Here is a 24,624-nt window from a genome sequence, read left to right as displayed (position 1 = left end):
AAACCTGATGAAACCAATCTAGCAAACTACTTTCAAGAAAAGATCAGGATAATCAGAAACATTTACCCACTCCCTGGTTAATAGTATAGAACTGAATTCTGTAAATGTTAGTAAAGAAGAAGTAATACCAGCCAACAGAATATGGATGAATTCTCCCCTGTTACCCCACAAAATATTTCAGATTTATTGAGGGGACTCAAAAAAAATTCTGCTATTTTGACATCTGTCCAGTCAATATGCTAGAGTACACACCTCCAGGATTTCTCTAGTGACTGACAAACTTCGTAAACATATGTTTGGACAGTGGCACATAACCTAGAACAATATCTGCCATCGCCCTGACCCCTATAACTAACGGACTGGGATTAGACCTCTCTAAAGTTGGCTGCTAGTTGCAGGGATACCATGGCCTGAAAAACTGTTAGAATTCTGTGTTGATATACAATTGACAGACTTCTTAAACCAGGCTGATGGATTCCACAGTTCACAGCAGGGCTTCAGGGAGTTACACAGTATAGAATCATTACTGCTTGAATTGACGTCAAAGGCAAAATCATATTTATGCAAGAGTAGACAATCTGTGTTGCTACAGTTTGATATTTCTGCTGCATTTGATGAGATAGAACATTAACCACTCCTCCTAAAATTGAACAAATTGGGCATATATGGACTAAAATGTTTTGTCAAATTTCTGGGAAACAGGACCTACAAAGTAAGCAAGGCAAATAAGTCCCAAAAATGGGCTGCATCTTGTGGAGTGCCATAAGGATCTCTGCTATCCCCTTCCTTGTTCAGCATCAATTAAGAGCCCTGGTGAAAAGATTTTCCTCCCCTTATAGCCATACTTTTTCTTATGTGTAGCCAGAGAATCTTGTGAGGCCACCCTGCAGCACCTAGCGAGGACCATCTGAGCATGTGGACACAAAAGAACTTCCTCAAACTTAATAAACAAAAAATCAAAGTACTTTGGTTTGAGGACTATAACTCTCTTCCATGCACAGATCTGCTACAGTCCACTGGAGAGATCCTCAAAACTGAAAAAAAATTCAAAAATCCTAGGAATCACTCTTGATTCCCAATTAACCTTCAAAGGTCTAAGAGTGTGGCACAATGGTTAGAGCTACAGTCTCAGCACCCTGAGGTTGTGGGTTCAAACCCAGTGCTGCTCCCTGTGACCCTGAGCAAATCACTTAATCCTCCACTGCCCCAGGTACATTAGATAGATTGTGAGTCCACAGGACAGATAGGGAAATGCTTGAAGTACCTATATGGAAAAAAAACCAAACAACTAAGAACAAAACGCTCTCTCTTAAGCCAAGTTAATTTTAGAAGTATAGCACAGGCTGTCTTGCCTAGACTACTGCAATTCCCTTTACTACAGCATTACTGAGAAAGAATTAAAGACTGCAGCTACTCCAAAATACTGCAACCAGACTCATTTTCAGAGTAGGCAAATTTGAGAGGGCTAGCCCACTGTTGGGAGAATTGCACTGGCTGCTAGTGAAACAAAGATTTCGCTTCAATATTGCCATGATTGGTCTATAAAGCGATTTATGGTGAAAACTCTACCGGACTAGTATTGGACATCAAGATTCCCCGTTCATTCCATACCACAAGAAAGACACAATGACTCAAACTATCCCTCCCTTCCCCTCATCAGGCTCAACAGAAGAAATTTTTCAAGACCATCTTTGAATCCTTGTGTCCCAAAATCAGGAATGGATTGCCCCAGTACCTATGTCAAGTCCCCTCCTATTACAGCTTTAGGAAAATGTTAAAGACTTATCTCTTCCCCCTACATTGAATGATCTCTATCTAATGCACTCTCTAGACTCTAATTGTTAATAGTAATAACCTATCCCATTCTTCTCCTTATAGGTGACAAATCTCTATCTAATACGCTCTCTAAGACCTAATTCTAATGTAACTGATTTCAATCTTTTTGTAAGCTGCAATGATTCTTTGCTGAAAAATTCAGGATATAAGAAACTATATTGTATGGCATACTGATTAGAACAAGCCAGATTAGTAGAGGTTAATCCTACAGTCATTGCTAACAGAAAGCTATGTCTCTTTCACACATGCAGAACACAGACCCTAACCTAGTATAGAATAAATAACCAAAAACTAAAAACAGAAATAAAAATTTTACTGAACCCCCAAGAAGCCAGACTCTGCATACAGTGCAGCACTAGAGAAACTGTGATGTATGCTGCCCTGTACTTTGCATAAAATAGACAGCAGATGGAAATTTCTTCCCCACTTCCATCCAGTATCTGCTCCCCTCTCTCTTTCCTCCCTACATCTATCCAACCTATGTTCCCCTCTCTCTCCTCCCCACTTCCATCTAGCATCTGTTCCCCTCCCTCTCCTTCCCACTACAATCCAGCAGTCAGACTCTTTATCTCCCCTCCCCATTTCCATCCAATGCCTGACCCTTATATCTCTCCATTCACCCTTTCATCAGTACTTGCCCCTTCTCTCTCTCTCTCCTTCCACCCTACTTCCATCCAGTATCCTGCCCCTTCTCTCTTCCCTCGACCCTACTTCCATCCAGTATCCTGCCCCTTCTCTCTCTTCCTCCACCCCTCTTCTATCCAGTATCTTGCCCTCCTCTCTCTCTCTTCCTCCACCCCTCTTCTATCCAGTATTTTGACCTCTTCTCTCTCTTTTTCTCTCTCCCTCCTTCCCTTCAGTACACTTCTATCTATCTTCCTGGCCCCTCACTGGTGCTGCTTTCTTGAGCCAGCAGCAGCAGCAGTAAACTGAAATCTGTCCATTGCGGGACCTTCCTGCACCTACCCTTGGCTAATGTCTCTGCCCAAGAACAAGGCAGTGATGCCAAAGGGGGTGGACTGGCAGCCGCGAGTAGGTGCAGGAAGATCCGGCAATGGCTGAATTTTAGTTTGCTGCTGTTGCTACTGCTGCTGCTGGTTCAGGAAAGCAGCAGCAACAATGGCAGAGTTGGGTGGGAGGTCCCAGTGTGCCAGCTACATGATGAGGCCATGCAGCTGACTGGCCTCCTACCAAAAGGTGTGTGGCCCCAAAGCCACTCAACTTTGAGGGAACATTGCTGAAGTGTGTGTATCAAACTGTCCATTGTAATTTCCTGGGTAACTGATCCAACCTATGGCAATGTAATCCAACCTTGAATTGAACAGGTAAAGATGAAATAGAAAACCTGATTAACATAACATACCAGACAGTTTAATCCCAAAGAGTTTCCTAAGGGTAAAAGTACTGTTTGGGTAGACTGATCAAGACTAGGAAGCTACAGTGTGCTCATAGTCCTTGGGACAGAGAGGAAGCCTTAGCTATCCATCAGTAGCAATACCTACTGGCTAAAGATAGTGCACATGTGCCCCCAGTTGTAGTCTGAAGTCCTGATCAAGGACAGCAATGGGAAGGCAAGAGGTTATATAAATAAGTACTCCAAGTCTTATGCAAATAGAGGGTTAGGTCAAGCCTAACTGAAACCAGTTCTTACCAAACTAGAAGCAAAAATGAAACAGTAAAATAGTGCCAGATCAAAAATGCAATTAAAAAAAAGAAATGTTTAGCTGCAGAAGTATCTAAAGATGTTTATACTACAACAGATTAAGGAGTACAGCATTATATTCTTGGATCCCAATGCACTTTTAATGGAAATAGAAGAATGCTATCCCAGGTGTATCCTAAGGGGTTGGTAGATTTGCAGAGTGTCAATCCATATGCCACAAAGTATTTTATAAAATACACAAAATAAGAGGAAGATGCAGTAATTTCATATGACAGCAGACCATACTAGGACAACTGGGGAAGGAAAGAGGAGACGCACCAAGGCATGCATAGAAAAACAAGGAAAAGATTGAAGAGTCAGGGATGAGGAGCAAATAGTATAGATTGAAGCTAACCATACCTTTTCTGTTCTAACCTTTCTATCTTTCTGACTATATTGTGCACTCCTGGCTAAATAGCTGTTTTAAACATTTAAAAAATTGTATTGCAAATCACATACCATGCAAGGACAACAAATAGTTTTGGAAAGTATAGAGTTATTCCGCTTCTTTCCTTCAGATGCAGTATGTGGAGCCTGTATTTTAAGAGCACCTAGCCTCCTGTGTACTAAATTAAAACTAACAATTAAGTTTCCATTAAGTTACAGCAAATTCTGCTGAATAGCTGTAAACCTCCTTCCATTCACTTATGACATCATGCTCCAGAGCCTCCGCCAGAGTATAAATACTTAATGTAATAAATACAGCCTGAAATATTTGATCTGCTTGGCAGTTTAATTGATCTTCTACAGAGACTGACAGGAAAAATTAAATTATTTCTGTCTTGTCTCTGCCAACAGCAGATTTTAATTGTAAAGGCACTTGAACTACAATTTTGGTTACAACTTGCAAAATTTCATTTCACAGATGTAATGTTTTAAGGTTTGCAGATAGTACATCAGACTGAGACAAGGAAGGAAGATACATTGATCTATAGGCATCTTAGAAAATGATTTTTTTGGCCAGAAATATCGCACATTAGGGCAATATTCAGTGAAGAGCTTCTCCTAGTTCTTGCCTTTGACAAACATTTTTTTAGCTAATAAGATTAGTCCCTCAAGATTTAAGAGACCTGAATTCTTCACTAAAATATAATAAAAATGTATTTGATGATTTATATTTTAAAAACCTAAGATGGGCAGTGAAAGGAGTCAGCCAATAATATAATATGAAGCCCTTTGTCTGAGAGAACAACACAAGGGAGGACGGATCTACTGTGCAAAGGTAAATTAAAGATGGAGAGTCAGCAATCCTTGTCTTACTGTCTACTCCTGACTCTTTCACTGACTCAGTGAGACCTCTGATAACTCAGTGCACTCTCATATGCCTATATTCACCCATAGTTGATTATAAAAACATTTAAAGAGAAAGTTATCATTGTAGACTACCGTAACAACATTCTTATACTGTTAACCACAGTTGTTTGTAACTTGGTCTCATTGTATAAAATGGGTCCTGTGCTAAAATAGCATAAGTTAGTGGTGAAATAAAATATCTTATTGGTCCGTCAAGTTAATAGCTTCTTCCCTTATACTGAAATATCTTTCAAGAAGAGACCTGAATTAAAGTGTATTCAATATGGTGATATATTCCAGTATTATTTGAGTTGTATTTGTTCTGATATCTAAATGAAAATATATCATTATTTACACCTTATATATAATCCGAGTCAAACACTTGTTTTCTCAAAAGCTTCAAAGCTTATAGTTAAAAGAATCTCCAAATGGAATATCATTAAACCAATGGGTTTTGATGAAATAAGCCTCTAAAATCCTTGAAAAAGAAGTTCCTGCAGTTAGTAACTGTCTTTGATCAGTAAAAAAACAAACAAACCTTCCCACCCTGGTTCTGGAAGTTGAGTTCTTCTGGGATCATGAAAGGCAGCCTGGTACACACAGTAAGACTGCTGGATCCCATCAACTATGGGTGATGGCAAAACTAGCTGCAATTTAGATCCATTTTGCCAGGTGCCATTCAATGCTACAGTAGATAGAGCACAAAAAAAGTTCTAAATTGAAGATATGAACATATTATTGAAAAGTTCATCTTGATGTCCTTGTGGAAAAAATGCCTCTGATACAGGCATAAGCCAAACACATGTTTGTATGTTGGGTATTAGAATGGATTTTATGTTATGATTTTATAATTGATTATATTTTAATGTAATGTACATAAATATATTCTATTGGATTTTTTTGGTCTTGCTGTTTTATATTGTTATGTACTTGTAATACCTGGCCTCTTTTCTCCAGACTTGGAAAGGTGAGAGATTGGTGTGTAAGGGGGATTATCCAACTGGAGCACCTAGGTCTGATTCTCTTATCAGGTCTTTTAATAAAGTTCCCACCATGCTCAGACTGATATTCAAAGCAAATTAGGGACCTCTTTTACTAAACTACGTAAGGTTTCTACCGCAGGTCAGTGAGGTAAATGCTCTGACCCTCATAATAATTTTATGAGCATCAGAGCATTTACCTCACTGGCCTCAGGTAGAAACCTCTAACGTGATTTAGTAAAAGCCAGCGTAGGCATTCATCAGCTGCCACAAATGTGTAGTTTACTTATCCATTGATTTTGAAAAGTTATACGGTTAGTATTGGGCCATTCAAATTGCTAAATGACCAAATACTGTCTGTATAATTGTGGACAGTGTTAGAGCTGGGGTATGGACAGCCCAAAAAATTATCCAGACAGCTTGGAAATTCAACCATTCAACAGATCATGTATCTGTCTATTTTACACCTACTGAATAGCGGGCCAGAACATATGTATATTCGGTGCCTGATACAAATTAAGCTAAACATCAGCACTGCCTTTTACAGTAACTACGGCCAGTGACTGCACCGGCTAAAAAACTGATCCCATTGCTCAGTATATGAACAAATGCTTGTTAAGGAGTCCTCTGTTCAAGACCCAGGATCCAGGGTCTACTTTCAAACCTCAAGAGGGATAGATTTTTCTAAAAGACTGTCAACTAATTTTTCACAGGGTATAGAATAATTACATAAGAACATAAGAACTGCCATCTCCGGATCAGACCCATGGTCCATCAAGTCCGGCGATCCGCACACGCGGAGGCCCAGTCAGGTATACACCTGATGTAGATTTAGTCGCCCATATCCCTCTATGCCTCTCGTAAGGAGATGTGCATTTTTTGAAAATCTCAACAGTGGTTTCAATAGCGTTCCATCACTGCTATTGGTTTCTCCTTTTACTAAGGTGCGCTAGGGCCTTAACGCGCGGAATGGTGTGCACTAAATTGCCGCGCATGCTAGACAATGCCAGCATTGAGCTGGCATTATTCTAGAAGCGTACCGTGCAGTTTAGCGCACGGTAATTTCGTGCGTGCGTTAAAAGCACTAGCGCACCTTAGTAAAAGGAGCCCTTAGTGCTCACTCTCATTGCACTAAGATTTAAACACCCACCTCCTCATTAGCCTTCAACCTTTCTAGATATAATTTCAATAATTTAGGAATACCATTAACTGCAAGTTTTAACTTAATTTAAACTTATGTGTCTGAGAAAAGCTGGGGCAGTTAAGCAGGAGTAGGAGAAGTTCTTGAGAAAGGCATCTTTCGGCGAAACATGTTGGACATGCATCCCCTGGCGACAGACAAAAAAGCTTTAAGATAAGTTTAAATTAAGTTAAAACTTGCAGTTAATGGTATTCATAAATAATTGAAATTATTTATATAGAAAGATTGAAGGCTAATGAGGAGGTGGATGTTTAAATCTTAGTGCAATGAGAGTATTGGAACACTAAGGCACCAGGTAGGCCCAACATTATAATTTCTTATTGAGCCCCAAATCTGCTGGAGATGCAGGGGAGCAGAGCATTGGTGCCTGACTGGGGAGTGGGATATTTGGATTGGAAGGCATGAAATAGGAGAGGCAGCTCTAGTGATATCTTTCTTGGCAAGGGTGTTTCCTGGGAGCCTAGAAAGGTGTAATGCTGAAGGCTGGGGGGGAGGGGGAAGGATGAACAAACTGCTTTACCTTGTGGAAAGCTGAAGCCCAAGGAGGAGTTGAGAAGCCTTGGGAATGGGTTACACAAAGCTCAATCAACAACAAACCTGTTTTCCCATCAGTTTAACATAAAGGGCTGTATAGAAGGGTTTATAGCTTAGAGTGGGAAGAGTCACCTGGGCTAGAATGTGGTGAGGCCAGGTGTCCTCCTTTTGTAAAGAGGAAATCTGGTAACCCTAAGTGTTAGCTGGATGGAGGGGGGTATAGCCCTCTGAGAACAGCTCCAGCTAAAGTCAATCAGGAAGAGGAGCTGGAAGAAGAAAGAAACAGCGTGACGTGAAATACAGGAGGCACTAGGAAGCTGACTGGTTGCTACAACTCACCTGAGGTATTCTTGGAGGTTTATTTTGGAACCATGCTTGAACTGTTTTGACAATTAAGAAGAAGCGCTGCGTTCTCTTTTCAGCCATATATAAGTGATAAGTGTAGCAGTAGTACGTATATCCATAAGAGCAATTGCAGAATGGTTTTGTGGTTTATTTTAGCTCCAGTTTTAAATTTGGACACTTTATTTTATAAGGTGTGCTAAGAGCAATTGCCGAAAGAGGTTTTTATTTTTAAGTTGTTTTCTGCTTGCCCATGGAAGGTGTGGGATTGGGTGAAGCCTTCCACTCATCTCCAAGAACAGCCCCATCGAAGTAGAGGTGAGAAAGGGTCAAGTAGCCGTTCAAGAAACTTTTGGGACAGGAGTTGGTTCACTGTAATATTGGTGTGGCTTTGATAGAAGAGCTTACAAGCTAGAAGCTGCATAAACGTGGTGGAGGAGAAAGAAAACCCCTGGGACTGTTTGTTTGAAGAACTCCCTGTGCCTAACAGCTGACAGAGGATGTAATAAAAGCCTGCACTGGATTTGGACTGTTTTATCTTAATTCTGCCAAGTTTGGTCCTCCATGTAGAGAGCCGACCATGGATGCTGGGGAATGAGGAAGAGCATTTATAGCCACCAATTTTTCTTTTGCCTATATGTTTAATGATAATGAAAACACTATTTATCAACAGTCTCATATCAATTTTCTCGGGGGTTACCTGAATTGTTTCAAAAGCATCGCTCTTCACATAATTTTAAACACGTCTTCTTACAGCAAAAGCAGGCTTCTCTTGCACTTAACCACAAGTGGCATCACCATGACGTCAGAAAAACAGAAGCCAATGAAAAATATTGATGGTTTATGAAAATGTTAGTCATTCATAAAAAATACCGGGAAAGTGACATTGTTTGTTTGGTTTTTTTTTTTTTATTATTAATGACTACAAAAACTCCGGGGCCATCAGATTTCATTCACAGAAAAATCAACCCCCAAAACGCTCTCCATTCAATTTCAGCATTCAAACCTTGAGGGCTGATGGTGTCAAGTTTAAATATGCTACGCTGCCCCTTCCTCCAGAAGTTCACAGCACAATCACCTTCATGCTCAAAACTTGGAGCTTCCAAGATAGAATATTTCAAACCCTTTAAATTGTGTCCGTGCGCAGGCCAATGCTGTGCTAAAGGGGCACTCTGTACATTATTGTTCAACCTGCTCAAATGTTCCATAATGAAACATTTTGCATTTGTTTTGCTAACAGATTCAGGTAACCCTGCTATACACATGAGCATCCCAAAAAGAAAGTGGTCAAATCCTTGTTTATAGGCCCCGAGACTCAGAGGCCTGATGCTTCCAGAAATAGTTCTAATATTACCAGAAATCAAGATAATAAGCACGTTGATTTATCAAAGGACATGGCAATTCTTTTTTGTGTTATGTCTAATCTTTGCACTTCTCACTCAGTCTGCTTCTGGGATTGCTGATCTCAGTTCGACAAGTTGTGTTTTGTGCAGTTTATGTACTGCATCCCATTAATACAATTCAGAACACGAGCTCTGATTGAAGCAGGTATCATAATATGGAGGAGTGGTGATGAAGATGTAATGGACTAGAAAGCTCTTTCGCTCTACATCAACCTGTCAGAGATGTGAGACTTCCATCACCTCTGCTTGATAGCAGAACTCTAATTTAATTGTAGCATATGTTATGAATGCAGTGTGATGATAGTTTTTCTTCACAACATAGGTCAGATAGAGGGTACTTTTCAAACCTGGAGCTTTAAAAAAATGTGACTATATGTATCTATTTAGCTGTATAAAATAAACAACCGATAGTGGCCCTAATCCGGATAAAATCTCAAAAGATCACCCAATAAGCACTGGGATGAAGCGCACTAAGCACAAGTGCTATGACAGCAGTTTTATGCCGTCATAAAATGTTAGCGTTTAGTTCTTCAAGCGCCTACGTTTAGACACGAGCACTTGTGCCAGTTCAATGGTCGGCGTAAATATGTAATGTAATGTAATGTAATTTATTTCTTATATACCGCTACATCCGTTAGGTTCTGTAACCAGTTAGTTAAATGCTAGTATTCAATAACCTGAACTGCCTGATATGCCCCAGACCTGCCCATGCCCCTCCCAGATTCATGCCCCCCCCCCCTTGAAGTTGCTCTACAATTTGAACACTTACATTACAGACTAGCAAATAGGGACAGTCACTGCTAAACAAGAAGATCTCTAATTAGATAATGAACGGTATATATTGAAGAGCTGAGGCTGAGTGTGTGGCGCAGTGGTTAAAGCTACAGCCTCAGCACCCTGAGGTTGTGGGTTCAAACCCACGCTGCTCCTTGTGACCCTGGGCAAGTCCCCCAACCTCCCATTGCCCCAGGTACATTAGATAGATTGTGAGCTCACCAGGACAGACAGGGAAAAATGTTTGAGTACCTGAATAAACTCATGTAAAACCATTCTGAGCTCCCTTGGGAGAATGGTATAGAAAATTGAATAAATAAATACTGGGCAGACTTTATAGTATGTATCCATAAACGAAGAGATGGTTGGATGGGCTGGTGTTACCTTCAACGGTAACCCCAGTAGTTGGAACCTAAGGACAGTACCAGATGGACTTTACAATCTATGTCCCAGAAATATAGAAGAAAAAAGACAATTTAATTTGATCATGAATTTATAATGCATGTAACTAATGGGCAGACTGGATGGATCGTTCAGGTCTTTATTTGCTATCATGTACTAGGTTACTATGTTACTATGGTGCCAATTTGCACCAGTTAAGTCTAACTATACTATAGCTAATAATTGGCTAACTCTAATTAACATCCAATATTTAAATTAATTTACACACAGTTGACCGTATTCCATAACTTGGGTGCAGGTTTGTGCACTACTTTATAGAATTAAGGAGAGAGAGAGTGAGCAAATTCACACACTCAAATTAACACCGACTCCAAAACAGGTGTATGTATATGTGCATATGCCTGTGTATTTTATAAAATGCATGCACGCAAAGGCAGCGGAATGCTTTTTTGCTTGGGGGAGCCCAACAACTCTGCCCCAGACCTGCCCAAGCTCTACTCCAGATACGCCCAAGCTCTGCCTCAGACCCCACCCCCATAATAATACTGTTGTACCAATTGTAATGCCATTTCTTGTATTCATTCTTCATATACACACAATATAATCTTATTAATAATACAAAATGGTAATCACATAATTTTGAGATATGTAACCAGACTCCTGTACTTTGCAAGATGTAAACGTAGCAGATATAAATGTCAAAAACTGACATATTCCAATCACCACATTACAAACTAACAAATACAAATACAAGAAATGGAAAATATGATACCATTTTATTTCACTAGATACATTTTTCAATTGTTTTCAAATGACAAAAACCTTTCTCTCCCTGGTTGGGTCTCTTTCTCCCTGGTTATGTGTGTGTGTGTGTGTCTCTCTCTCTCCTCCATCCTCCCTCCAAAGTCAGGTATTTCTGTCTTCCCTCCCCCTTGTCATACAGTACTCTTTCCTTTCATCCTTCCTTCCTTCTTCCATCCCTTCCCTACCCCTGCAGTCTGATCTCCCCTCCTTCTCCCTCCCCCCTGTGGTCCAGTCTTTTTCTGTCTCTCTTTCTCTCCCCCCTTCACAATCAGGTATCTTTGCCCTCCTTCCCTTTCTCTCCCCCCTCCACGGTCAGGTCTCTCTGCCCTCCATCCCCCTTCCCCAGTTGGGTGTCTCTCTCTCCTTCCCTCTGTGGTTGGGTCTCTCTGCCCCCTCCCCCTGGTTGGGTCTTTCCATCTTTCTTTCCCTGGATGGGTCTCTCTTTCTCTCCCTCCCTGGTTGGGTGTTTCTCTCTCCCTACCTTTCTGGTTGGGTTTCTTTCTCTCTCTCTCTGTCTGTCTGTCTGTCTGTCTGTCTGCTCCTCCCTGGTTGGGCCCCCCTCCTTGGGTCACTCTCTATCCTCCTCCTTCTCCTCTCCCCCTGTGGATAGGTATCTCTCTCCTTTCTTCCTCCCTCCTTCCCCCCCCCAGGTCCAGTTTCTTTCTCCTACCTTGTCTCCCCCCATAGTCTGATCTCTCCTCTCCTTCTCCCGCTCCATGACCCCCACCCTCCCCACCTCCGGCACTCATACCTACCCTGCCTGCAATGCTGTGCTTTATATGCTTACACTGCCAATGAGCTTCCAGTTGAGTCTCCTATTTCTCTATAACAGTTGCAGCTAGATGGGAATAGTAAATATACTGCCAATAGGGTTATTAGGCATGCCAGAAGCGAGGTCGTGGAGGAAAGAAGGAGAGACTGACTGTGGGAATGCCGCAAGAATGGTTCCTGTTCCAGAAGCAATTGGAACAGTCCACTATTCCAGTCCACCGTGGAACAGTCTACTATTCCAGTGGCCCCCTGTTCTGACACCTATGCATGCACACATCACAACACCCAGCTTCATCCAAACTACTGGAAAGTGTGCATATACAGTAAGTGCATGCATCATTGGGGGTGGGGGGGTTACTAACACATGTACATACGTGGTTAACATAGCTGGTTTTAAGAAAGGTTTGGACAATTTCCTGGAGGAAATGTCCATAGTCTGTTATTGAGAAAGACATGGGGGCAGCCACTGCTTGCCCTGGATCGGTAGCATGGAATGTTGCTACTCTTTGGGTTTTTGCCAGGTACTAGTGACCTGGATTGGCCACTGTGAAGATGAGCTACTGGGCTAGATGGACCATTGGTCTGACCCAGTAAGGCTATTCTTATGTTCTTACAGAAACACAGGGCTCCTTTTACTAAGGTGCGCTAGCGGTTTTAGCGCATGCTGAAAATTAGCGCGTGCAAACCCCGTGCTAAACGAAAAATACTAATGCAAGCTTTATGGAGGCGTTAGCGTCTAGCGCGCTAAAACCGCTAATGCACCTTAGTAAAAGGAGCCAACAGTTGTACTAAATCTCCCTACTTTTAGTTTGATAACTCTATTAGCGTAGTCATACAAGGCAGGAACTTCCGTTTTCATTCAATTTGCTGCAAGTCAGATTTCCTGTGCACTACACTTTGGTTTTCTCATTACAAACTAGGGCATACTATATGACATATACATGTCTGTCTTCAGTCCATATAGCATTTTATGAAACTATTATAAAATATTAGAAAGGTAAAATACCTTAATCACAAAGGACCTTTTGCTGCTTTGTGCTGATGCCAATTAAAATAAAAATTAGGCATGAATCTCAAACTTAGGTGTTGCTAGGTGGCCACAATTAGGATGCCTAGCACCACCTAATGTAGGCGCCATATATAGAACATGGCCCTAAGTGCTCCTGTGTTAACTCTGTGTTATCAAATTATTGCACACTAACAATACACCAACTGCATAATGTAAGAATACCCACTCTCTGCCCACGCCATATCCCCAGTGAGGGAAATTCTAAAAAAATATATATATATATTGCAGGGTTTAGCATGCAGAAACAGAAAATGCATTAAAGTGTTTATGCAGTACCCTATTTTTGCCCTTTCATAAAATCTTTAAGACAGAACATTTCCTATAAACTAAGGTGCACATTTCCACAACTTATGACAAGTGGAATGGAATTGATCTATTAATAAACAATATGTAATGTAATTGTAATGTAATTTATTTCTTATATACCGCTACATCCGTTAGGTTCTAAGCGGTTTACAGAAAATATACATTAAGATTAGAAATAAGAAAGGTACTTGAAAAATTCCCTTACTGTCCCGAAGGCTCACAATCTAACTAAAGTACCTGGAGGGTAATAGAGAAGTGAAAAGTAGAGTTAGAGGAAAAATAAAAATAAAATAAACATTTTAACAAGACAGCATTGATCTAAATACTTTGGAAGGTAGAAGAGAGGAGAGAAAGGAATAGAAGCAGAAGGGGGAGCCGTTGAACAGTAGAATTCTGGAGAAATTTAAATGATAGAAATAGAGCAAAACAAAGACAAAAGGCAAAACAATAGATAAGATTAAAGATAAATCATAAGCTGGAAAGAAAAATAAAATAAAACTTTGTCTTCAATCCACGGTTTCAGCATCAGTGATATGAAGCTCTAGATGATACAAATATCTCAATTTGTAGTCATTTATTTTACATAATCTATTACATACAATAATACATTCATATGCTGTAAAACATAAGAACTTAAGCCTTGCAATAATGTGACAGACCAAAAGTCCATCAAGCCCAGTATCCTGTTTCTAACAGTTGTCAATTTAGACCACAAGTACCTGGCAATATACCAAAAGAGTGAAACAGATTTTATGTTGCTTATCCTAGAAAAAAAAAGCAATGAATTTTCCCATCTTATAATTGCCTATGGACTTTTCTTTTAAGAAATTAGCCAAACCTTTTATAAACCCTGCTATGCCAACTGCTTTTACCACATTCTCTAACAATGAATTCCAGAGTTTAAATACGCATTGAGTGAAAAAATATTGGAGTCCTTTTACTAAGGTGCGCTAACTGATTTAGTGTGTGCTAATTGATTTAGCGCACGCTAAAGATTAGTGTGCACTAAATGCTAAGGTGCCCATAGAATATATTGGGTGCCTTAGCATTTAGCGTGTACTAATCTTTAGCATGCACTAAATCATTTAGCGCATGCTAAATTGGTTAGCACGCCTTAGTAAAAGGACCCCATTGTCTCCAATTTGTTCTAAATTCACTGCTTCATAGCTTCATTGCATGCTTCTTAGTTCTTGGATTTTTGGAATGGAAAAACAGGGATGCAATGAGAGATACTAAGCTGATGATTTTATTTCTCATTAAAAATATCATTAGTCTTTTCAAACAAAAGCTAGAAGGATGCTAGGCTGCATAGGGGGAGGTATGGCCAGTAGGAAAAAGGAGGTATTGATGCCCCTGTATAAGACTTTGGTGAGACCTCATTTAGAATATTGTGTACAAATCTGGAGGCCACACCTTCAAAAAGATATAAAAAGGATGGAGTCAGTCCAGAGGAAGGCTACTAAAATGGTGTGTGGTCTTCGTCATGAGGCGTATGGGGACAGAGAAAGATCTCAATCTCTTAATTCTGGAGGAAAGGCAGGAAAGTGGAGATATGATAGAGACGTTTAAATACTTACATAATGTAAATGCGCATGAGTCGAGTCTCTTTCATTTGAAAGGAAACTCTGCAATGAGGGAGCATAGGATGAAGGTAAGAGGTGATAGGCTCCGGAATAATCTAAGGAAATACTTTTTTACAGAAAGGGTGGTAGATGCGTGGAACAGTCTCCCGGAAGAGGTGGTGGAGACAGAGACTGTGCCTGAATTCAAGAGGGCCTGGAATAGGCACGTGGGAACTCTCGGAGAGAGAAAGAGATAACGGTTACTGCGGCTGGGCAGACTAGATGGGCCATTTGGCCTTTATCTGCCATCATGTTTCTGTGTTTCTTTACTGTATTTACAAAATGTTAAAAATAAGTTGTACACCAGTTTCCAAATTTTTAAATAGAATATTACTCAAACAAACTTTGGGGCCCATCTACCATAGGGCATTGGAATCTGGGCTTGGCACATCTTAATACAGGATTCTCCTGCCCACTAAGCCAAGATTCAACTCAACACAAGGGCATTATTTGAATAATTTTTTTTTCAGGTTGTGTGCTATTTGTACCTGTAGGGTTAATACGGGAGCACGTGCCATCTCCTATTTAGGAGGGGCTAAGTGCTCCCACATAACTCCATGTTAGCCAGTTTGTACATGCTAATGCAAATGTGCTAGCTGGTTTACACTTCTACACCAATTTTCCACCCATTACAAAACTCCTCCCAAAATATTTTTAATGAATAACTAACGTGAGTTAACACATGTTAAAAAGGGAAAATACTGCAAAATGCTTTAACTTGTTTTGTGGTAGCCTGTTTTTCACACACTAAGCATTCTTTAGGGCTTAATGCCATTTAGTGAAAAGGACTCCTTGTTTAATACAATAAATAGTTGGTTCTGGATAGGACAATTAAGCTCTTCTGAGAGGGAACGTTCACATTCCCTTCAGACTGATATACAAAATTTGAAAAAGTGAGGTTTTAATATTTCTCATCTCAAGGTTTATCTTCTTTTCTCTGTTGGTTTCTTATCAAAAGATATTTATTCTCTTTCTGGCCTCTTTCTTTCCAAATGTATGTTCATTATTTCCTATCCCAGTATGGATAGGAAATAAGGAGTGCATTATACTTTCTCCTAAATTCCAACCACTTTTGCAAACTATCTTTTTTTTTCTTTCTATTCCAAGTCAATCTCCCAATGAATGACACTGATCTCTCTCGCTGTATCTTTCCTTTCTAGTACTCCTACTGCAAGCTTTCTCCTTATTCTGCTCCGTGTTTCTGTTCCTTTGTGATGATTACTAATACCAGCGGGATATTACAGTCCAAAGCATGGGAAGTCGCCAGGGCTGGCACAAAGTTATTAGCCTAATGTTGCCCCCTCAATTAACTCTCCTGCCCCTAGGGCTGCTCCTGAGATTTGATAATTAAATTCTACAACCATGATCATCCCAACACTACCCACCCCCACCACCTTCCTAAAGCAATCCAAGTGCATAATTGGACAGCATGCTTTTCAATATTGGCCTATTTGAAAAGTGCCCACTGCAAGTAAAGTACATGCTGACGGCTCTGAGTTAGTATGATTTTAATCCCCTATTGTTTTTCTATGACTGCAGATTCTCTTTGCAGCCCCCAGAAGTTGTAGTTCCAGGCAATCACCCAATCTGCCTAATAGTTTAGCATGCCCTGAAATGGGCTGCAAACCCCAGTTCTTCACATGGAATTTCCTGGCTCCCTCAGAATCATTAAGGAGGACCAGAGCTGAGTTAACCTTGGGAAATCAACCCTGTGTCTAAACTAAAACTTGAATTTATAGACCGGGTCATCTTTATATAATAAAGCTCGACTCGGTTTACAGTAGATTAAAAGAAGAATTAGAAAAAACAATAAACTTAGAACTTACAATTTTGAAAATAGCCAGGTTTTTAAATTTTTGCGGAAGGATTAAAATGAACCTAATTATCTCAACTGTAGAGGAATATCGTTCCATAATTCTGTTGGTTTTAATGGATAAGATTTCCTTAATTTACCAATTTAATCAGAGTATGAATGGGCACAGCCACGAACCCTCAAGCCTTACATTGAAGAATGCTGGTGTAGAAGGACTGAGGTTGAGATATAATGACACGGGATGGTTTCCCGAGGTTATATGCAGGGGCGGGGACAAATTCTGTCCCCCGTGTCATGATTAGGCATTTAAAGTCTCTCCCATAATGATCAGCAGCAGAAGATAAGGAGAGCTACTCAGTGCTAAATTGTGTCTTTCCCTTTTCTGCCTCAGGCCAAGATCCAACACTTTTGAACCTCTTGAACCCATGGTGGTTAGAGAAGGATGCAGCTCAACACAATGCTGTTCTCCTTCTCTTCTTGCTGCCAATTAAAATGGGGGGTTTTAAATAGACCCCCCCCCCAACTACAGGTTCTTGAGAGGGGTTGTGTGAAGAGGTTGAGCAGAAAAAATATGATGGCTAAAGGAGGAATGGGAAGCTTGAGAAAGGGATATGGAAGCAGACAAGATGGTGAATAAAGAGCAAAGTGAAGGGCTGTAGAGAACAGAGAAAAAGAAGGAAAGGGGCTGTAGGAACCACAATGAATAGAGGGAAAAGGGATCTCAGAAGAAGAAAATTAAGGTGGGATCTTGGGCAGGATGAGCAGAGGGCTAGAGGATAGGGGGATGGATGTGGGTAGAAAGGAAGGAGGGATCCTATCTCTCTTCACATCCCCCTCTAATTCCTTCTCGTACACACAGCCCCTTGTTAACTCTCATTTCCAGAATACAATCTTACCAATCTCAATAATCTCCTCGCTTACACTAGGTTTTACTAAATCACGGAAGAGCTTCTTTCCGCAGGCTGGTAAGGTAAATGTTCTGGCATTCAGAAATTGAATGAATGTTACAACATTTACCTCACGGCCCATGGTAAGAAGCTGTTCCATAGTTTAGTAAAAAGAGTCTTTATTTATGGTTTATTATATTTATATTCTGCTTCTTTCTATCTCAATTATATAATAAACAAACATAATCATAGTTAAAAATAAACTAAAAACTTCAGTAGTTAAAAACAATACATCTCAAAATCACCTAAAACTGACTTAAATGCATGTAACTACTATTGCATCAATCATTTATATGCCTTAACAAATAGGTGTCCTTTCTACAATTTCTTAAATTTAGCAGCAGTGGCCTAGCGAGGGTGAGAGGCGCCTGGGCGGTGGTGCCCCTCCCCCACTGCCACGCACATGTGCCGATCTTCCCCCACCCCCCCCCGCATACCTCTGTAACGTTCATGGGGGCGAACAATAACCCCCAACCTGGTATTCTGCCTGCATGGGCTCTCTCTCTGACATCACTTCCTAGGTGTGGGTCCAGGAAGCGATGTCAGAAGAAGAGCTGACGTAGGTGCGACAGCAGGTTGGAGGTTCTGCTCACACCATGGACGTTACAGAGGTATGGGGAAGGGAAGTGGCATGGACAAGGCAGGGGGGGAGAGGAGATATTCTGCTCGCACCATGGATGTTACAGAGGTATGGGGAAGGGAAGCGGCATGGACAAGGCAGTGGGGGGGAGAGGAGATATTCTGCTCGCACCATGGACGTTACAGAGGTATGGGGAAGGGAAGCGGCATGGACAAGGCAGTGGGGGGGGAAGAGGAGATATTCTGCTCGCACCATGGACGTTACAGAGGTATGGGGAAGGGAAGTGGCATGGACAAGGCGGGGGGGGGGGAGAGGAGATATTCTGCTCGCACCATGGATGTTACAGAGGTATGGGGAAGGGAAGAGGCATGGACAAGGCAGTGGGGGAGAGAGGAGCTATTCTGCTCGCACCATGGACATTATAGAGGTATGGGGAAGGGAAGCGGCATGGACAAGGCAGTGGGGGGAGAGGAGATATTCTGCTCACACCATGGACGTTACAGAGGTATGGGAAGGGAAGCGGCATGGACAAGGCAGTGGGGGGAGAAGAGATATTCTGCTCACACCATGGATGTTACAGAGGTATGGGGAAGGTTAGCGGCATGGGCAAGGCAGTGGGGGGTAGAGAGGAGAATAGGTGCCATGCCCTACCAAGATGGCAACCAGGGCGGACCGCCCCCCCTTACTATATAAGTGTCTAGCAGTGTCCACTACCTCCCTCTCCTCCCCCTATTAAAAAAAAACAAATTAGCTGGGTATACAATAAATGCCAGAAAATGATATTTTAATAATTTATGAAAAATAAAAATGTATAGAATTTAATATGCAAATGTATGCAGACTGTTTAAAACATGCCAAATAATTGCCACACAGTGCAGCATCTTGAAAAAAATCTGCTGCAGGAAACTAGGGGTTATGATTACCACCACTCGGTCAGCTAAAGAATATATTTGAGATAAATTTGCATATATTGGAAACTCGATAAATGTATCTCCTATATATTTATAGTAGATATCCTTAAAACTGGAATTACAGTGTAGTCTCCAGAATTGTATACGATATTCTAAGTGAGGTCTCACCAGAGTCTTATACAGGAGCATCAATACCTCCTTTTTCCTACTGGCCATACCACTCCCTATGTACCCTAGCATCCTTCTAGCTTTTGCCATTGGCTTTTCAAACTGTTTTGATACCTTAAGATCATCACATACTATCACACCCAAGTCCCATTCCTCTTTCATAAAGAAAAGTTATTCACCACCTAAACTGTACCGTTCCCTCTGGATTTTGCAGCCCAAATGCATGACCTTACATTTCTTAGGATTAAATCTTAGCTACCAAATTTCAGACCATTCTTTAAGCTTCATTAGAACCTTCCTCATGATATCTACACCATCAGGGGTGGCTCCTATATTACAGATTTTGGTATGATCTACAAAGAGACAAATCTTATCTGACATCCCTCAGGACTGAAGAAAACCCCAGAAGGGGAAGGGAAAAATTCCCTCTCCCGGGTTAGAGGGTTTTAAAGAGTCTTGGACTGAACTAAAATTCACTTATCCTAAAGAAAAGGGGAAACACTATTCAAGACTTTTCAGAGAAAATATTAAATTGAGTGAATCTTGGGAAACTGGGACTTAAGGGCAACCTCAGGAGAAAGAATGTCGCCATGATTCTAACACCCAGTAAGCCCTCAAGACCCATACTGACCAGTGCTGCTAGGGGCCCGGTCAGCAGAGAGCAAAAGTAACTAGTGGTGAGAATGTCCACAGGAACCTGTGTACCAGAAGGTCAAAAGTGATTGGTGGCAGGAAGGTCTGCAAGGACCTGTGCACCATCTAAGTGAGGTCACTCAAGGGTGTCCAGACCACTTATGAAGGACCAAACCTCAGCCTACACCTTCAGGTAGGCAGCACAGGAAGAGGGAGCCAGCCAAGCAAAGGGCCATCCACTGACCAAACCTCACATGTGATTGACACACGATCAGCAACTTCTTTTAAGGAAGCCACTGACAACGGCGTCATTAAGACAATCTGGCAGTTAGTTTATGGAAAGTCTTCAGTCACTAGATTAAGGAACCAAGTCATTTAGATTTTTATTTTTTTTTTCAAAATGTCTATTGGAAAAAATTTTGAGGCCAATCAAACTCATGGAGGGTAATTCTATAAAGAGGATCCTAAATTTAGATGCCTAAAATATGGCTGCTTGGAGTCTATTCTATAAAGTAGGTGCCTATTTTTCTTTATAGAATACTAAAATAACAGATCAAATGTGTGCTGAATTCTAAGCAATCATCAACACTCACCTTTGAGCTGGTGTACATCATAATCTGTGTCCTGTCCATGCTTCACTTAAACTCTGCCCACTTTGAACACCCATCTGCAAACTATACTCTATTGCATTTACAGAATAGCAGAATGTTGGCATATGGGGGCATAGTTATCAATGTGGGCTACCACCGATATGTATTATTTTACTGTTAACCCCAGTTATTAGTAACTGGGTCTCACTGCATAAAATGGGCCCTGTGCTAAAAAAGCATGTGTTATCAATAAATTAACAAATCTCATCAGCAGCCCATGTTGATAACTCTGCCTCTAAATCTGTAAAGAGCATCCTCAGCAAACTGCAAATACAGACGTATAGTCAGTTTACCTTGCATATTGTTTAGTTTAGTTTATCGAAGGATTGGATTCTCTGGTCTTAGTTCAAGATGCTTTTAAACATGGGCTTAGGTTTTGTTTGCTCGAAACTCAAGCAAGATGAAATTAGCCTTGTCATTATACATATAGCGCATGTGGAGAATATTTTTATGAAGACCGCCTAGTTTAAGAGGCCAAGAAGGTACCTACTTAGGCATAAAGATTCCTAGGCACCTATACATCTTTATAAAATACTTGCATAAGGACAGAACGGCACCTGCTTGCAGGCATGCACCCGTCAATGTTTACACTTAGATTGTGTAAGTATCCATGTAAATTAGTGTATTTTCTAATCTGCATGTGTACATGCCTGCTGATAAACTATGTGCCATCATGTCGATGCCCATCTTTCACGCTGTTTGGAATTTTACATCAGGCAATTTCTGTGGACATATTTGCCACACCCACATGAAAAATGCCATTAAAAATACCCCTAGAAACAGAAAACATATCTTTTTACTGAAATTTTTTTTTTCCTATTGCTCAAAACTTTATCCCTTCTTTTACTAAGGCACGTGCTAAATCAGTTAGCGCACCTTAGCAAAAGGACCCCTAATGAAGTATATGCAGCTGGTTTCAAATCCCCATTACCTCCCACCTGTCAGAAGACAAAGCATAAATATGTAGCTCTCCAATAAGATCATATGGGTAATTGAGGGCTCCAGGTGGGAGAAAAAAATCCCCTGAGCACATACAACTTTTTATACAAGCGAATATCACATTTTATTGAAAAGCTATTCCTTAGTTCAAGAGCAGATGCTGCTATTTATTTGAGCAACATTAGATTATCTCTAATGAGTTCAAAGATTAGAATTAATGGTTTCAATAAAATTAGAACAAATATGAAAATGTCAAAAATATGTGTTGATTAAAAACACAATTTGCAATTGGTACTGCTGCTGCTCATACATGTCAAACAGGCTAATCCCACCCTTTATTGTATCTGTCATCAAATGATCTACTGGTTAGAGCAGTGTCTCGCAAACTTTTTCGAGCTGGGGCACAATAAACCTAGTTTCCCCGGCTCCAGACACCAGGAAGTGAGCTAGCATCGGCACATGCGCAAAAGCCCTTCAAACGGGCCTTGAGCCGAGAGAAGGACCAGCGTTGGAGAGAAGGGCTGGCAGAGAGAAAAGGTGCCAGCATCGGGAGATTGCTTACAAGACATGCTTCTCTTTGCGAGAGGCTCGTCCTGTAGACAGTCATCCGGCACCGGCACCTCTCCTCTTCCCCAGTATACTGTGGCACACCTGAAATTTCGGGAGGCATAGAGTTTGCGATACACTGGGTTAGAGCAACCAGTGAAACCAGGGTTCAAATACTGCTTCTTTCACTGACCTTTATCTCTCATTGCCTCAAACACCCACTAGGACATATTGACAAAAAAAAAAGTGGGACAGGACAATGGACCTCCAATGATGGATCAATTAATTTATTATGTTAAGCCCAGAAAAGTTCAAACCCAAAAGTTCAGACCCGACACGGTACCATGTTTCGGCGTCACTCACGCCTGCCTCAGGGGTCACATGCACTCTGGGCAAGAGCTTATACATAAGACAAACATCAATACAAACAGGAGAGCAATCGTACTAGTTAAGAGTACCATGTAAATGTCAATTTAAGCAGGAAGCTATAGGAAGGTGGTGGTGCTGCACATTTCCAACAGTGGTATACAAATAACAAGTAATCCAATATGCATAAACATTAAAACAAAGATTTTATTTGAGCCCCAAGATTCAAATATTTGCTTTTGGGAAAAATGCATCATCTTATTTGCCATTAGTTTTTCAACCATTAATTTGCCTCCATTGATTGTCAAAAAAATCCAATTTGGGGTTCAATACACACAAAAAAATAACTTCTGATATATAGGAATGGCACCCACCTAGGAAACAATGGTCATGATGGGTGCAACAGTAATTTCCTTAACAAAATATCCTTTAAACACAATAGTACTAACTAGATTACCCCCGTTTAGCTGTTTGTATTGCCAAAATCCATAAAAGCAGAAACTTGTATTAATATAATCACCAATTCACATTCACATGCATAGGAACCTTACCTTTTAAAGATGCAACATGGGATAGAGCTTGGGCATAGGTTGCTGTATTAAGGAGAGTCCCAGGTAAGCAAGAGGGGAAGAAAGGACCAGCTGGACCAACTGCTCTACTTAAGCTAACAAAGAGAAACGAAAACAAGCATTAACATATAGGCCAGGGGTAGGCAATTCCAGTCCTCAAGAGCCGGAGCCAGGTCAGGTTTTCAGGATATGCGCAATGAATATGTATGAAATGGATTTGCATGCACTGCCTCCTTGAGATGCAAATCTATCTCATGCATATTTATTGTGGATATCCTGAAAACCTGACCTGGCTCCGGTTCTCAAGGACCAGAATTGCCTACCCCTGGTATAGGCCAAGCATTGTGACTTAAGCAGATCATTATAGTGTCTCTGTAGCTGTATAAAAACAGTGAGTTAGGTTCACCTATGCTGGATTTCCAAATTCTCCTTTTTGTTCCTAGTGTGGTCAACTGGAGACGGGGAGTTTAAATTTCTGGCTGGTGGAGTCACTTCACTGATTGCTTCTTTGGCACCTTCTTGATCCGAAGTACCTCTTTCGGTCTTTCTCCATTTAGCTCGTCTATTTTGGAACCACACCTAATGTAGGAAGGAAGGTTAATAATATATTGCCTTATAATGTCCTCCCTTGCCCCATGCAATTTCTCTTTCCAGCATCTTTATTGGATTATACCAATGAATAAATAGTGGAATTCTTTGGCATCTTTGTTTTCATATTAATATACAAGCATTGAAACTTGTATATTGCCTTTTTGAAATTTTACAACCACACTCAAAGCAGTTTACATACAGGTACCTCAAGCATTCTCCCTATCTGTCCTTGTGAGCTCACAATCTATCTAATGTACCTGGGACAGTGGAGGATTAAGTGACTTGCCCAGGACCACAAGGAGCAGCATGGGGTTTGAGCCCACAACCTCAGGGTACTGAGGCTGTAGCCCTAACCACCGCGCCATACTCTCCTGGACATACATGGGAATATTTACAAGCTTGGCTGAAAGAAGCAGCTAAATGTGGCACTACTTAGCACTATTGTATTGCTAAGCATTACATTTAGCACTATAGAAGTTCTTTGAAGAGAGGGTAATTAATAGTTTTGTTGTGGCACTAATTACAAGGAACAGACCAAAGATGGTGTAATTTATAGTCCTGGTATCAGGCATCAGCCTTCCAGGTTGATGATCGGAGAAAAAAGACATGAGGTGGGGGGGGGGAGACAGAAGGAGGGAGGATGCTAATGATTTTTGAAAACAGAAGCTTACAAAATGGTCCTGTACAGTAGTGTTTCTCAAGTCGGTCTGGAGTACCCCTTTGCCTTTCAGGTTTTCAGGATATCCACAATGAATATGCATAAACTTGATTTGCATACACTGCCTCCATTATATGCAAATTTCTTTCATGCATATTCATTGTCGATATCCTGAAAACCTGACTGGTAAGGGGGTACTCCAGGACTGAGTTGA

The 24,624-nt window shown here is 40.9% G+C and overlaps 1 protein-coding gene across 4 annotated transcripts in view; it reads right to left on the bottom strand.

Moving 5' to 3' along the window:
• Positions 1–24,624, bottom strand: part of DRGX (dorsal root ganglia homeobox) — a 60,724-nt gene that overhangs the window by 29,083 nt on the left and 7,017 nt on the right. For all 4 annotated transcript variants that reach the window (XM_033940537.1, XM_033940539.1, XM_033940540.1 and 1 more), the window contains exons 5-6: positions 23,568–23,740; positions 23,144–23,256 (exon numbers count right to left, since the gene is read on the bottom strand). In XM_033940537.1, the coding sequence (XP_033796428.1) occupies positions 23,144–23,256; positions 23,568–23,740 (286 nt within the window). The remainder of the gene's footprint in view (positions 1–23,143; positions 23,257–23,567; positions 23,741–24,624) is intronic.

The sequence above is a fragment of the Geotrypetes seraphini genome, chromosome 4, assembly GCF_902459505.1.
Source record: "Geotrypetes seraphini chromosome 4, aGeoSer1.1, whole genome shotgun sequence".
Lineage (NCBI taxonomy): Eukaryota > Metazoa > Chordata > Amphibia > Gymnophiona > Dermophiidae > Geotrypetes > Geotrypetes seraphini.
The sequence above is the reverse complement of the archived record's forward strand: the minus strand, read 5'-3'. Positions and strand labels throughout refer to the sequence as shown.